At 42.8% G+C, this 16,664-nt stretch overlaps 1 protein-coding gene across 1 annotated transcript; it reads right to left on the reverse strand.

Moving 5' to 3' along the window:
* Positions 1–381: 381 nt before the first annotated feature.
* On the reverse strand, positions 382–12,019 carry RBX1 (ring-box 1). The gene is made up of 5 exons (XM_009086533.4): positions 11,858–12,019; positions 9,523–9,601; positions 3,140–3,210; positions 1,822–1,907; positions 382–554 (listed from the first exon to the last, which is right to left on the reverse strand). Exons 1-5 carry the CDS (start codon positions 11,933–11,935, stop codon positions 542–544), a joined length of 327 nt encoding a protein of 108 aa, XP_009084781.1. The 5' UTR covers positions 11,936–12,019; the 3' UTR covers positions 382–541.
* Positions 12,020–16,664: the final 4,645 nt, after the last annotated feature.

Consider the following 16,664-nt stretch of genomic DNA (forward strand, 5'->3'; position numbering starts at 1 on the left):
CTAGTCAAACTCAAGAGTAGAAGTGAGAGAATAGTTTCTAATGATGACACAACCCCTAGCTGTATAGATCATCATTTCAACTCTGCTGTAATGAAGCATGTCCACACAAAAAGCTATTTGCATAAACTACTCTTAGCTAGGCCACGTCCTGCACCCACTGCACTACACAATGGAGCTTAACACCGACCTCAGTGAGCCAAAGGTGTGGTTCTCATTTGTGTGGGAGTAGAACCAAATTCACAGTCAAAAGCCTGGCACAGCAAAAAAGAAGCACTTCCCAGCTAAAGAGTTAAGCTTAGTTTAAGTCCCCTCTCTGCAGATAATTCTCCTCCCTCATGCTCTGACTGCCTGCTCCTGAACACAAGACAAAACACTTTGACAGGAAGCTCCAGCACGACTTTATTCAATGGTATACAATAGGAAGAAATTAGCATGAAAGAAGAATCGTATACATTACTGACTTTCCAAGTCACTAAAACAAACTCATAGTGACAAGAACAACTGAGTTCGATGACATAACAAGAAGCGTGGGACCATCTCTCTAGTGTCCATACCTGCAAATAGATAATATGTTAATGCTCTTTTAAAAATTACAATTCATAGTGCTGGTCTGGGTGGATTTATTTTCATTCTACCACAGCATAATTAACATATAAATGGGTGAAATACTGTTAAGGAAGTCTTAGGAAATTCTCTACATTTCACTTGTCCTACCCAGACACCAGTTAGAAGAGAGCCTGAGCAATCCACAACATCATGTGTAAGAGATCTCAGTATCAGATATCTTTTGCCCTGAATCCCATCCGGCATAAAGCGAGGCAAAAACTTGTCACAGCCCCAGACTGAGCACACATCAGAAAATATTAATTAATGTCTCTGTTTCTCATCATGCTGCCCATGCAATATGAAGTGATTAGCCAGACAACATGGACTCAGTTTTCATTGTGTGTTCAGGAAAACATCTTAATATCAAAACTATGGTACTTCAGTTGTCACGTCAATGATGATTTGCACAACTGTCTACCAGAGCCCAAACACAATCCTCAACAGTTCTAATAACTTTTGCTTTGTTTCAGTCTGAACTCTGACAAGAATTATTTTTTTTTTAAAGTGGGTGGGGAGAGGGACAACCTACAGTTAATAAAAAATTATTAGATGAACGGTGCAGAATGAAGCAAGTGATAGGCAAACTTCCTAACTATTCTCAGTGGACAATTACCTCTCAAAATATGACTATACCTCAAAAAGCCATTATTGGATCTTCTACTACTATTCTTGACAGGAAACCTTTAAAAAACATTATAAAACAAACAATACGGCAATTATAAATAAATGGGCCAAAGCTGCAGGAATGGCTACATGGACACTTGATTTCCAGATGCTAGGAAATCGGCTGTATTAATCTCTGAGGCTATCAGAGTTATAAAACAAATCATCAAGATAACAGAGGGGCCCAAAAGATCCCTGGCACCTCAGCAGAAACACTTTGGAACCCAAGCAGCTGAATTCAGGTCATCCTCAAACCCAAATTGCTCTTGCACCAGTACAGTATTCACCTGAGACTCTGCTTCTAGCTAATTCCATTTCTCTTCTGCTCTCCATTCTTTAGAGAGAATGTCAGTAGAAATCACTACTTTTTAGCAGCTCCTACATAGCCAACAGCTGTTTGGACTCCCTTCAGAGCTCACTTAGAACCAGGTGACTAAGGAAAGAACCTCTCTGAACAGCAACCATGCCCTCAGCCACAGCAATCTGACACTGATCATTTATATTTACAGGACAAGTGGACTTTTCATCTTGCAATCTGTGCAGGATACGTACTTTTGGAACTCCCATTCCCGGTTGTCCAGGGGACATACTTGGCGAGTTTTGAGCCAGCGAGAGATGCAGTGGAAGTGGAAAGCATGCTGGAAGACAAAGTTCAGATCACATCATTTTAGAGTGTATGAATGCACCCCAATGCAAAAACAACCACTGAAAGCATCACAGTAAGAAGAGAGTAGCAAGAGTTTGCAGGCAAAGGTGGGGACAACTGATCAGTCAATTAGCTGACAAACACCAAGGGATTGATCCACATTTTCAGAGAAGAGGAAACATTATTGAAATGACAGCAGGGAGCCTGTTCCGCAGTGCACACAGTGGCAACTGACTGACTTCTGATGAAGGAGGGAGTGCAGAGTTTAGCAGCTGCCAAAATTGGCAGAGCAGATGCTGATAAGAAGCATAATCAGAAAGAAAAGAGAGGATTTCAGAGTGAGTAGCAGGAATGTATACATGCTGAAGGAAAGTTTCTGTCAGTTTGCAGGAGATACCAGAGCCTGAATAAAAAGGAATTTGCAAAATTAGAAAAAAAATCTCACTTATGTATTTAATAAGGGCAACTGTTCTCTTACCCCATACAGCTACTTAAAACCAACATTCCACTTGTGATCACTCTCACACACAACAACATAATTTGGACATTAGAATATTCTGACATGGTTAAAAAATTTGCCCTTGTCCTCTGCAGACAGAATTGCAACATTTATGGTCCTGTTCCAGCATTATCACTTTGTAACTCAATCCCACAGCACAGTAAAGACTGGACGGAGGATCAGGAAGTTATTCCACTATGAATAGTTTATTTTCCAGCTGAGGCCCAGGCTAGCTGAGAGGTATTCAAATTTGGAGTTAACATGCTAGTGGGACCAATCGATTTGATCTTCCCCCAAAACTGGAAGGAAATCAGCTGGTTACTCCACACTGACTCTTTGAATTAGCCTGCACATAGACAAATCAAACAGGCTGACATCCAAGTGATCCTATTAGCAGGGCAAAGGAAAAGGTATAACTCCTAGGCAAACTATGATCAGGAAAATCGTGCTCAGAATGAAAGATCAATTATTCCTAAAAAAAAAAAAAAAATATATATATATATTAAGGCTTATCTTCCTCCTTTTGCTTCTTTGTCTTATTACATCTCTCCATCTTTCACTTTCTTATCTCTCTCCTTTCTACATTCTAGCAAACATAAGGACTTTAAAATTCTTATTTCTGGTGGATTATATGAAACATGCTACAGAACTGATTCTGTCCCACGTCTTCAAAAACGCAGGATAGCATCACCCCACACAAGCTCCACAACTGAAGTTTTCCTTACATTGCAGACGCCCCATGCAACTGTGCACTCCTCAGAGGTAGCCGATGCTTGGTTGGCTTGACATTCTATGCCTGTGGAAATAAAGATTGAACAAATATACACAGCAGTTGAAGATGTACATGCACATGTACTAACTGGTAGATTCCTTCATAACAACAAATGTAGGCAGGGGAGGAGGAGCTCTTTTGTGGTATTTAACACACCAGAAAGTATCAAAAGCAATGGTTTAATGTGCACTGTTTTTCCAAAAGTATCATATCAAAACATTCTTAATCCTGATTTCCTCCGTCCTCTACTTTTTTAGTATTCCAAAGTTCCAGAGGGCAAGAGCACATAGCTCATCTGCTGGCAACATGTGGCTGTTTCCCAAATTTCAAGGATAAAGATTTTCATTTTTTCCTCCTGTGTTCACAGAGACGTCTTTTGATGATGAGTTGACAGTACATTTACTTAAACTTCTTACCCAGGTTTCTCTCAATACAAATTCTTGTATGTTCCTGTCAGACATTATGCACTTTATTTGCAAATTAATTTGCTCATGTAATGCTGGAGCTTGACCATCTTTATTTTATAGTCTTGTGATAGGTGATTACATCCCAAAAATCCACAATAGGAAAAACAGTATGGTTTGGACTTTTTAATACCTTGGAGCTGAGTACCCAGGAGGATCTCCAACCCAAACTTTTTATGAGTTTGGGTTATGTTTTGGGCTTTTGTGTCAGATGGTGTAGATGAAGGAGATGAAAAAGAGTGAGAGAAGAGAAGAACAACACTGAGAAAATAAATCCTACAAGCCAGTTCTCCATTCTAAGGCCTGAACAATTCACTTCTGCTCCAGCTCAAGAAGAAACTTCAGAAGAAAAAAAGATTTTTCCAACTCCTCCATCATCAGCAGCACAAACCTATAAGACTATAAGATTGTACTTCTTACTAAAGGATGCCTTCTTTAGTAAGAAGTACAATGATTTAAAAAGATGATTTAAAAAGATCTGCTGATAGATGATCAGCTTAGAACTCAATACATGGGCTTGCTGCTTTCTTGTTTTGCAGATTTTTTTTTCCTGGCAAAGAAGATGTGTGAATTAACTCAAATTCTCTGTTCACTCTTTGTGTGCTTGAATATGCTTAGAGGAAAAGGAATTTGATTCACCAATTAAAGATTCAAAAACTTTCAAATCTCACAGGTTTGGCTGAAAAATGTGATCTTCATTTGTTCTGTCCTATTCCTCCCTTTCTCCATTTTTCACACTTTTCTGGTGTGGAGGTGCACAAAATAAAAGAAAGGCCCATTTTTTCTGAGATGCAGGAGATGTCAATTAACCTTGGTCATGAGGAACTACTCAAAACAAGACTGATGTCTAAAGAAACTCAGTAGCAACAGCTGTTCTGCAAGATTTCAGTGAACCTGTATTTATCATATGGTTTACATCAAAGATATGATATACCACAGCAGGAAGTCCAAAGCTCAATCCCTGCCTCCCTATAGAAGAAAGCAAAATCCAGTACTTCAGTCTTAATTCCCAAATCTCTCAATACATACAGCAATAAAACTAAATCTGATTAAGGATATGGAAGATGCTCAAGACCCTTGAAGAACTTCAATTATTTTGGATACTTGTATAAAATTCTACACCTCAGATCTTTGCAACAATTTTACTGTTACTGCAGTATGGACTCATGGTCATGGGGCATACATAGTATGTTAACTTCTAAATATCTGGTCACTGTCAGTACAGTAACAGATAATGGTGAGAAGATGAATAGCAGGAAAAGATGAGGAAATTAATCTGAAGGAAAAAAAATCAAAAAGTAAGCAAAGTTTAACTAGGAAAGCCTCTGCTGAAAGCAAGGAAAATACTCCAGCACACAATATGCTTATGTTGTTTCTTTTCTTTCCCTGTTAGAAACAAAACATTGGGCATATTAGACATGAAGTCCATCTAGCCCATTTTTTATGTAATTTTGTCTTTTTTTATTTTTTCGCCTCTGAGAGGCCCTAACATTAGAGCTGCATGAACACAATTTTTAATTTTCAGGATTTAAAGGACTCTGCATTTTGCCTGGGAGTAAGAGGGAAGAAAGATGGTTAGGTAAGGAAAAGAAACACCACTGACATTCATTTCAATGTTACTCAAACTTTCACTGACAAACCTAACTTTCACTGACAGTCTAAAGCATGACAGTCCCAAAAGTTTAAGAGGATGCATGAACTTTTGTGGAAGTGGCTGAGGAGGAGCTCTCTGGTGGTGATGGAAAGCCCTTCCAACCAGACACCCGGGTTTAGCTCCCTCATCAAACACACTGGAGACTACTGCTAGCACTTCTACCTTTGACTGCCAAAAAAGGGCTCCCAAAAGCTGAAGCACTTTTTGGTCTCCTACTTGCTTCCTTTCAGCAAAGGACACTATATGAACAAATAAAAATAAATAAAACACATAATAAAACACATGGACAATCTCCATCCTAGAATGAAAGCTGATGATCCTGGCTCTTGAAAGAAAGAGAAGCTATTTACCATCTGCTGACCCAAAAGAAGTCATAAGAGTGAGATAGTAACAGGTACTGGAGGAATACTGAATGACTCTTCTGTTGCCTTGCTTTTGACAGAGTATCTGCAGGTGAGGACAGAAAGAGACAGCTAAAACCTGAAATACCTGTAAATAATTGTGAAAGATGCAATGAAAGCATTTCAACTCTGGGAGTTGTGGAAATGCATCTTATATAATGGCATCTTCTGAATCCTGGCATTGTAAGAACCAGCCCACTTCCTATGCATTTTCTATTGCAGAAATCACCTGTCTATTTACACATCAAGAAATAAATCCAAACCCATTCCATCTAATAAACACCCTGAGATTCTTCTCTGAATTCTGTGCAGCATATCTATCTTTGTGAAGCTGGATTCATGGTATTTGGCATGTTACCATCAAAGCAAAGGGATAGCATTTTGATGGCACATTTTGCACAGTTCAAAGCTATACTGGTCATCTTACTACAATAAGACATTACACATTTTACACCAGAGGATAAGCTAATATACTAAACACACTGTTAACACTCCCCAGCTTACCATGTTGCAGTGACAGCAACAGAGAGCAAGCCTTTGAAGAAAGACTAAAGTAAAATCTAAGCAGAACCTGTGTCTTTCCAGAGAAGAATGAAGCCAAAACACTGAAAATCTACTCACTCCTTCTGTTCACTGAATACAAACCAAACGGAGGGCAGGGGGGATCCTTTGAATCACATTATTACCAAGTCATAAGGAGCACGCATGGGGAGAACTGCGTGACAGCTAAGCACTGATGCCTGATTTTACAACATTAACGAACTTTCATTACCATGACTGGCATCACTTATCACTCTTCTAGTGTATTCCCATTCTAGGTTTCTCTTCATCGCTAGGAGTGGGAGACATTTATATCCTGCATTTTATCAAATCGAATCTTGTGTTGCTCTTCTCTGCATATTCCATTAATTTTTTCTCAATTTGCCATCACTTCACATCTTATGTCTGAAAATCTAATTAAAGGGTTTTTTAACAACATTAATGATCTGTAACAAGGAAGTAAGCAAATCCAGAGCCAACACTGATCTCGGAATACCAATTTAGATATGCCTTCTACTCTGTATGCTGTCAATTTTAGTCTGTCATTTGCAGTCCAGGCTCCTCATAACATTGCTCATACCAATTAATAACATGTAATGCTTGAGCAACTCAAAAAGGAAAAAAAATTACTTATGCCTTTTTCCTTTACTGTTTCTCCTAATCTACCTATATACTCTCAACCCCCACACATGTATTGGTAGGGCTTTTAAAAATATTTTTTAAAGAACTGATAAACAAAATTTATTACTGAAAAATAGCATTTGTCCATTCTCCTTCCAACTCCTCCACACCTCTCCTTCATCCCATATGTCCTATTTGCTATTTATAAAAAAAAAAAAAGAAAAGAAAAAAAAAAAGAAAAGAAAAAAAAGACTGTATTTGGTCTGTCATGGGATGTACAATTAATTTTGAGGCAGACTGATAGAATGAAACATACCAGCATCTCCTATCTTAAAATATAACCCTCTTACCATGAATAATTATCTTGAATTACAGGATTTTATACATTTATTCTATACATTTGTAAATTCTATAAATGCAACTTATGTTCTAATAAGTCTTTGAAATTCCATTTGCCTGTCAGCAAAATGCTTTTCTCTCTAACACATTATAAACCTGAGAGACTAAGCAGTAGTCCAGTGTTCACCTTCTTTTGAAACTTCTTTCCAAGACAGTACAGGTTAGAGACACGTCAAAAGGAAATCTTTACAATAAAGAACCTCAATTTATTTCATAATCACTGCTCTTTTTAGTGTTATCATTCCCTGTCTAATAACCAAGAATAAACTGAAGCATGGATAGGCAGTAACTGGCTCAAAATACAAACATATCTATCTCCAAGAAGAGAGGTGAACCTGCTTAACCCATGTTCAGACCAGTGTGTTACGGTGTGTTTTCTCTTTATTAAAAAAAACACCAACCAACCAAACAAACAAAAAAACTCACCCAAACAAAGCTTCTGAAAGTAATTTTGTAATTATTATTTAAATGTGAAGAAAAATCAGGTATATTCTTCAGTAGCTGTTCCTATATACTTGAAGTCTCATTTTTCTGAAGTGGTTTATTTCCATACAGTCTTATCAACAGGAAGTTGAAAATAGTATTGGTTCCAAGGGTGTCCACATAAAACCGAAGTGCAACAAAAGTATTCCAACGGGATCAGGACAGGCCATGCCCAGGCACTGTCTTTGGACCTGGGCTTGTTTTGGGGGATTCCACCAGCTCCAGGTTCTCAAGGCAAGATGTATTCTATTACCATCTGTATGGCAGTTGTCTGGTGTCAAGTGGGCAATTCCCCTTATCTCTCTCCCTGAGTGATCATAATCACTCCTCGCTTGGCAGGGGACACCTGCTGATAACAGGCCATTGAATGTCACTGCATGGCTGATAAGAACTATAACATCCCATTGTGAGATGCTTGGCCCAGAGGGAGGAGCCAATCATTGCTACCCAGATATAATCTGGAGGTTCTGACACACCAGCACAGCTTCCCACTGGATTCCCCAGAGGAACAGCAGCTGCTTCTACTTCCATGGATCTGCAGAGGAAGAATACACCTTTTTCTACAGGACCCCCCTGCTCCAACAGAACCACACCTGACACCTCAGGAGGACTGCAACCACTTTTCAAACTGGACTGCTACCAACACCCTGACCAACAGGGTGTCAGGCTGAGTTCTGACTCTGTCAGTGTTGTTCTGGTGTATTGCATTGTTTTATTTTATTCTTTTATGGTTTTTCCTTCCCTATTAAAGAAGTGTTATTTCCTGCTCCCATATTTTCTTGCCTGAGAGCCCCTTAATTTAAAATTCATAGCAATTCGGAGGGGTGGGGAGGGTTTGCAGTCTCCATTTCAGGGGAGGCTCCTGCCTTCTTTAGCAGGCACCTGTCTTTCCAAACCAAGACACACCAGCTTCACATTTTAAGAATATAGGCAAATTTCTAACCGGGGTAGGCTAAAAGGTCTTCTGTCCCTCATGATTGAAACAAGATGGACAGTTATGGTGTCAACAGTACTTTGTCATTTTTGAGGAAAAAAAAAGGGTTTGTACTCATTATTGATACTCTAAGGGACCGAAAACAGTGACTTCATGCATACAGACCTATTTCATGATAGAAATGAACCATCAAGATTATACAGCAAAACGAAAAAAAATTAAAATCAAACCAATACTAACAATGTATTGCTTTTTATTTTGGCATTTGATTACTCTCTGTTTTAAGTGAACAAATAATTTTCTAGGTGGCTAAAAAATTGCCCCTACTATAATATGTACTAAGGCAAGGTAGGTTTTATAGAAAGGAGTCAAATTAATTTGCTGGTCCATTCCTTTCCTTGCCAGACACAGACACAGAGAGTGTTACAAGACTTGATCTTAATGAGTGTCATCGAGAAGTTGACACTCATAGCAACCTCCCCAGCTCTGACATATAATACCTTTCTTTGTAAGCAATGCCTGTCAACCCTGAATAATTTCAGTTCCTCTTTATTATTACTCCTTTTCTCCTTTGTTGTGTTCAAAATACACTCAGCAGCATCATGTCTGTTGATCTGGCATCAAGAGATCCTACCCTTCACAACAAAAGGGTGAGGAAGAAGCAGTATGGTGACAGAGGTCACAAAAACAGATTATAAGACTTCAGCATTATATAAAATAAGAGCTTAGCAGAAGAGTTAGTTACTAACTGAAAGCTTTGCTGAGTTATATCCTCAGCTGGGGCAATTTCAGCTGTTCAGTACATACAAGTCCAAACTGTGTCCCTCCCCATTTACTTACACAGATCCATAATGTGGTTTCTGCAAATGGCACAGTTATCAACCACGATGTCCCATGCCCACAGAGCGACGGCGTTCCACTGGAGAGAGGGGGAGAAAAGAAAAACAGCTGTGAGTCCGTTTACACGGGACAGAAATCCTCGCTCTTCTTCAAGATGCCACGTACTTTTTGAAATAGAAAAGCTGAGATATTTAGGAAAAAACTAAACTTAGAAGTCCAGAGTAATTCCTCATCATGAGTTCAGGTTACTAGGAAGCACTGGTACATTCCTCTCACATCCTCCCAGACACAATGTCTCCTTCTCACTTCAAAAAGCAGGTAACTCCCACAGTCCCCCACCCCCGCCTTTTTTTTTGGTTTTTTTTTTTTTGGGTTTTTTTTTTTTTTTTTTTGAAACAAATGCAAACATCTGGATTTCTATTCAAGATCCACTGGAATCCAATGATGCAACAATGCATCATGCCAAATCCTAGAAGGAAATGACAGCCCCTTGGAGAAAGACCAATTCAGATGCCATTTTTGTTAAGAGGAATTCCCATTATTTGTGGCAGTTGTAGTAATCACCCTTCAGAGCAATTGGGGTCAAGAACTAAATCTATAATGCTACTCTCCATTGACTCCTGCATAATCTTCCCTACAAAAGGTTAATAAGCAACAACCTATCAGCAAGGTTGGATAGAAAAATTTCAAAGTGTTACCAAATCAACCTTTCAAAAACTTACTTTATGCATATAAAAAAGTAATAGGACTGTCCCATGCTACTTCAGGGGAAGGGTTTGAGGATTTTAGGGCAAACTATGCAGAAAAATATAGTACCTTTTTATTCTTCCAGACAAAACCTATAATCAGGTGTTCTGTAAACTCATTAAATAAATGGACCTGCCTTCAACATCCAAAGCAATCCACTGGTAATCAGGATAATCTTCATTTACTACTTAAGTAGTATAGATTTTTTTCCCCCTTACATTTTCTCAGTATATATTTGCACTGACTGTACTATAGTAAATCTTCTCTACTGTGCTCCATTTCCATTTCAATGTTTTCATTGCTTTCCCTCAGTTTGGGACACTAAAGAAGGAACACTGAGTTCCAAGTATTGATATAAAAAGTAGTCACAATATTACTAGATCTTTTAGGACATGCACCAGTAGTGATCTCATTTTTCTTCACAGTCTTCTAAATTCAAGTCTAGCTGGCCTTCTATTCATCTCTCATGGACTTCATCCATACTTCAAGGCAGCTGAGATAAAAGTTCTCAGCACCCTTATCTCTTCCATACTCTCCAGTACTTAATCTCTTGTCCCATTATGGTCTACTCTGATGGCCCACTCACCTGTGCTGAGCAACATGCAACAAATGTCTTGGTACCTTGCCAGGGAGGAGGAATGTCACTGACACATAAATGGCGCCACTTCCTACCACTCTCATTATTTTTGTCCCTGTTTTCAAAGGACAAACAATTATGTCTCCTAATACTTCCTTCTGCACAGATCCAGCGGTTTCCATCATCACTGATGGCAACTGCACTTAAAACTCATCTACAAGCAGGAATCACTGGAAATGTTTACTGATATTCAGTCTAGGGGTCACTTTTCCTCAAATTATACATTAGTACAAACCCACACACCCTAACCCTGCTTCTCTACACCCTCGCGAAGTGCCTCGGACCATCACCATGACCCAGCTGACAAACTGGTGGAACTGGACAGGAGAGCGATATTATGGCTGCTCTGAGCGAGGAGGCAAAGCCAGGGTAGCATGAGGACGTTTGCACATTAACACGTTGCTATGGCTCGACTTAAATAAGAAGGAGAAAAAAAGTCAGCCACAGTCATTTGCAGAAAATATTTTACGCAGCACAAGAGGCAGCCCGGGCGGCCGGGCCGCAGCGGCCGGGGGTGATGGGGAGGCGGAAGCACTCCAGGGCTGCTCGCCGGCCCGAGCTCCCCAGAGGCTCTGGGTGCGCAGTAGCCGAGGCCCGCCGGGGCGGCAGCGTCAGAGGGGAGCGAGCGGCGGAGCCCCGACCAGGGCATTCCCCGGCCGGCACGGCCCCGTCGGCGCCCCTGCTCCCGCCCCCGCCAGCCGCGCCCGCTGATTGGCCAGTTCGCGCAGCACGTGCGGCGCACGCCTCAGCCATTGGCTAGGACGCACGCCAGGACTCCCCACAGGCCTCGCGCCACTCCTCCCACCGCTCCGGTGCGGAACCGGACGCCCGGCTCCGTAAAGGGAGCGGGAAGTCGCCCCCTTTTCCGTCCCGCTCGCTGGCACCAGGCCGGCTCCAGCCCTCCCCCGTTCCTCCGGGAGCTGCCGGAGGAGCGCGCCCGCGGGGCCTCACTTTCTTCACTTCGAAGCGCTTCTTGCCGGCGCCGCTGTTGGTTCCGCTGGGGGTGTCCACATCCATTGCGGCCGCCATTTTAGGTGCGTGAATCGGCCCGTCCTGCTCCGCGCGCGTGCGCGGCAGGGGAGGGCCAGAGGGGCGGGGGCGCTGGGAGGGGTCATCATATGGCCACGCCCCTCTCGCACCGCCCTCCCCCAGCGCGCCGGCAGGTGGGGGGGAAAGGAAAGGGGGGGGGGGCGCTAAGGGAGCGGTCACGTGGGTGAGGTCACGTGAGCGCGCTCCTGAGGGCGGCAGCAGGGGCGGGGCCGCGCCGAAGTTACCTCATCACTCTCGGCCCCGCTCCTCGCTGCAATTCCGTGAGGTTTGCCTCCCCGCCCTCTTCGCGTGAGGGGCTTCAGCCCTCAATAAACTTGTTACTTGTTTTCGCCCATCGTAATCGAGGCAGGACGAGGTGGGCCCGGCGGTGTTGCCGCTGTAGCCCTTTGTTCTCCCGCAGTCTAGGTGTTTTTCTAAAAAGGAACACGGAATTGCTGGAGACAGGACGCGCACCTCACGGCGTGCGATTTGAGCTTAAAATAGTTACAATCAACATGGATTTAAAGGTGCTGCCAGAGGTGCCCAAGCCTTGCTCGTTCTGTTGCAAGGATGGAGACGACAGGCACGGGAGCTGTTTCTGGGAGCTTCCTCTGTCTGTACCTTCCCGACAAGGTCAGTGGTAGTGTTCTCCATGATATGGAAACTGAGGGCAATGCACTCGCCAGCAGCACAACTGCAGGTCTTGAAATTTCACCCAGCTTTGCAGGTCCCTGGAGATGCGACCCCTCTGCAGAGCCACCCCTTCTAAATCCATTTGTACACTGTGCTGCTCCTTGGATGCGGGAAAGAGGAGTTTGTAGAAGCACTAAAAGGCCATTCTTTTGCATAGATACAGGCGAGCAATATCTGTACTCCCTCTCATAAGTACTTGGGCCCAAGAGCACCGTTCTGGTCTGGCTCCATTGTACCCATCTTGCTGTGTGCATACATCTTTTTCCTGAGACCCAGTGCTTGCTGGGCTGGGCTGTGGTGTCGGGCATTCTCCAAATAGACTTAAACATAAAGTAGGGACCTGCAGTAAGAACAAGATGAGGCTGTCATTGGATGTGTTGGAATAATTTTAATGTTTGGATTGGGATTAATATTTGAAAGACATGTACCACTTGTGCCCTGATTTATGGACATGCCTAAATATTTGCAGCGTCAGGCTGAGCCTGAAAGTTGCACAGACAATAAAGGCAAGTTTGAAGAACAAGAGTGCCCTCCCTCACGTAAACACCCTTTAACACCTCTCATTACCTACATGGAAAGATTCCATTTCACTGAAGTGCCCCTTTCTCCAGATGCTGCTTGGTTATGGGGCATCTCTATTGCTATAAATTGCAGCTGCACAAATTCAGGTTTCTGTCCTGTTGCTCCATATTCAGGACTATTGCAAGGGACTATTTTGAAAATGGGAGTTGGGTTCTTGAAGAAAAGAGTTGGGTTCTTTGAAAAGAGCTATTTTCTTGAAGGTGAAAAAGTACTTTTCACCTTCAAGAAAATAGCTCTTTTCAAAGCAGAATTTGCAAGATTTCTTATTAATAGAAGCATCCATTCTAACCCTAATTCCTAAATGTGTATGGCAACATCTCCAATAGGACATTTCTCAGTAAGAAACCAGGATATTGATCAAATATGTAGACTAGGGCATATGCATACCAGAGAGATGTTAACATTCATTTTCACTTTAAGTGACTGCTGTGGTTTAAATTGTAGTCTCTCCACCTCAGCTGATGTCACCAGGGGGAGGTGGTTGCCAATGGGGTAAAGCCATACAGCCAGCAATCATGTGGTCTGGATTTATCTTTCCTTATCTGGCAGCAAAAACAATGTAACAGCGCAGATCTCGAGTTAAGTCTTGCTAAAAAGGTGGGAGTGTTCTTAGGAAAACAAAAAAAGACAGCAAAGATGGTACAGGACAGAACACATATTGCATCTCCATGTTTAATTAATTCATATTTACTGATCTGTGTATGCAGATACATTTTACCTACAAGTGTATTAAGAGATCTCCAGGTCACTTTTCAAAGTGAATTTAGTGACAGTATAGTCCTGCACTTCATAAAAAGGCCTAAGCTACCTTCTTTGCTTGAAATAATCTGTTTTCTTTTGATTTTAGTGGCATCTCTAATGTCTTTCCTCCTAGTAAAAGTGTATCTCCTCAGACCTGTTTTCCCTTCTTAAGGCTATATGTTATAGAGGGTTGTCAGGAGCTGCTGCAGAAAGAAAAGCTGCAGCTTTGAAAGGCATCAGTCTCAAAAGAAGCATAGCACTGTGGTCCAAATTACCAGGCATGCTCTGAAGAATGGATCATTTTTCAAATTTCTGGGACATGCAGGGGAAAAGAGAAGGCTGCCAAATTGAAAAGGCAGGGAGGCAGACTAGGTGATATGTGACAACTGCTGTGAATATGGTTAGTCCCAATTAAAACGAGACAAACTCTCTCCCAATTGTCAAAGACTGTTCCTAAAGGCAATGTGCTACCATCCTCTTAAAAGCAATGTCTTGTGTTTTGGTCACTGTCCTTCTCCTTTATATTCTTGGTGGTTTGTTGTCTATTTTTCTGCAGTCACCAACACTGTCCTATGTGGAATTTATCCCTCAAATGCTTCCCTCTTCTATACATGCACTCTCTGGATGTATGTTCCTGGCCGGTCTGCTGTGGGACTGCTCCTGGAGGGGTGGCTGCCTGCAGCCCTGGCTCTGCACCTGCACAGGGACCAGGCAGAAGGCCTGGTGGTGGCCATACTGACACAACTTGTCCCTCCAGGGCAGAGGGATCCACATGGCAGTGGGAGAATTCTGCAAAATTGAGTTAGAAGGAAAATGCAGACAGGAAATGTGGATTTGCTTAGTCCTCACTGCTTGAGCTGTTTGCATTCTGTTTCCCAGCCCCAGAGAAGATGAGCAGTTATCATGACTAGTCCTCCAGTGTGACAGAATCTTTCTGGGACACTTGGGTCCCTTAGGAAAAGAGCTGGCCTGAAAGAGAATTGAAGCACTTTCAAACATTCTTCAGAGTGAGAGTGTCATGAGAGTAAGAATGGGCCTTCCAACACTGCCAGGAGCAAAGAGGGGGAAGAAAAGGGAGGTGGCCCTTTTCTAAGTGCTTACAAACCTCAAGTTTTCTCTTGCTTTTCTCGGCTTCACCCTCTCAGTGCTGCCTGCTTAAGGTATAGTTTCAATGGTGCCCTAAGCAGCATCAAGCAGGAATTATCTGGTGTGTGGAACCAGTTGCCGGTCAGTGGTTGCCATCCAAGGAGCAAAAATCAGGTGCACTTTATTACTTTTTAAAGTGCTGTAGGGCTGACTGGCTGGCTGCTCTCCAGTTGCTGATGCTAGTAAAATTATTTGAGTTGCCTAAGCTGGGATTTCTAGCACCCTTTGCTTTTGGATGCACAAGCCCACAGACAGCATTCACAAATTACTGTTGGGGCAATACTGAATCTATGATTATTCCATGTTGCCACAAAACTTTCTCAAAGTTCAAGAAGCAGGCAAACAGCCTCCCAACAAAGCTCTGTAGAAGGCTCTATAGCATCTCCCGTTGATTCAGTGTGCTTGGCATAGGGAAATTGAATTCAGAGAACAGAGCCAGAGCGGTACGTTAAGCAATATATCCCATAGATTTTTGGACCAGACTTTGCTTCCTTTCTGTGGAAACCCAAACACCTCACCTCTGCGTATGTTTTCCAGATGATGGTCACATTAAACCCCATATAGTACCTCTGTCTATAATCCATTATTAAAACCTCATGAGAGAATGGGAGCCTCCAAACTGGCTAAAAAGAACAGTTGAGGTTCTGAGAGAGGAGCAGGTTGTAGCATTTAATGGGGTGGTGACTGATTGTTCTTCTTCCTTTCTCTTGGCATTTTACCTTAAACTGCTTGATAGCTAAAGTAACATTGTGGCAGCCTGCTGGAACGTGGGTGATTGCAAAACCCACGATACCTACTGAGTCTGCCCAAACTCCTGCAGAGCCTTTCTCCACATATGGATAAACAAGCAATTGGGGCTGTGCCTGCAAATGCCACTGTCCCCACAGTGGGCATCTCGGGCTCCCCACCACACCTAAAAATCAGCTGCAGCTGATACAGTGGAGCACGGTCAGGGCAGAGGGATCCCAATATATTATCGTGAGGATGCTGGACTGATTGCATTCCATTTCAAGAAAGGGCTTGAAGCTATGCATCAGCACCCCTGTGCTCCCCATCTTAATCCTTGCTCGCAGCTAAGGAGCTCTATCTCGGAAGGAATCCAACACCAACCCCACCTCCCTGCCGCCTCTTTGCAGTTCTGGGAGTCAAAGTGCATACGCTGATCGCTGATCGCATCTGGCTGTGCTGCCACCTCCCGAGAGAAATTAGCATCCCGGCTTCTGCTCAGAGGAAGGGAAACGTTTCCAGCCTGCACAGAGGGCCCCGGGGAAGCCAGGACTCTCCACACCGCCTGCAGCCTGGGGAGGCAACGCGTGGGCCCAAGGTCAGCTGGAGCCTGGGCACCTCTGTTGCTCACAAGGCTGAAGAAGCAGGAGGGTGAGACTGCCTACAGCAACTGAGAAAAGAACCAACCCCATCTGTATACACAGGGAAGAGTGAGAGCTTGGAAGAGAGAAAGCCCTTAACCTGAGCTGGCATCCCAATGAGATGTCAGAGACACAGTAGGACTGTAATTGAGAGAGAGGACAAGCCTTTCAGAGGGTAACTAACAGGAAAGCTGTAGCAA

Source organism: Serinus canaria, chromosome 1A (genome assembly GCF_022539315.1).
Source record: "Serinus canaria isolate serCan28SL12 chromosome 1A, serCan2020, whole genome shotgun sequence".
Lineage (NCBI taxonomy): Eukaryota > Metazoa > Chordata > Aves > Passeriformes > Fringillidae > Serinus > Serinus canaria.

Excerpts from the sequence above, each read along its gene's own strand:
- RBX1 (XM_009086533.4), bottom strand. The coding sequence starts at position 11,935 with ATGGCGGCCGCAATGGATGTGGACACCCCCAGCGGAACCAACAGCGGC. Across the intron at positions 9,602-11,857 it reads AGCGCTTCGAAGTGAAGAAA|TGGAACGCCGTCGCTCTGTG; the intron begins GTGAGGCCCCGC and ends CCCTCTCTCCAG. Across the intron at positions 1,908-3,139 it reads TTGCATGGGGCGTCTGCAAT|CATGCTTTCCACTTCCACTG; the intron begins GTAAGGAAAACT and ends TTTGTCTTCCAG.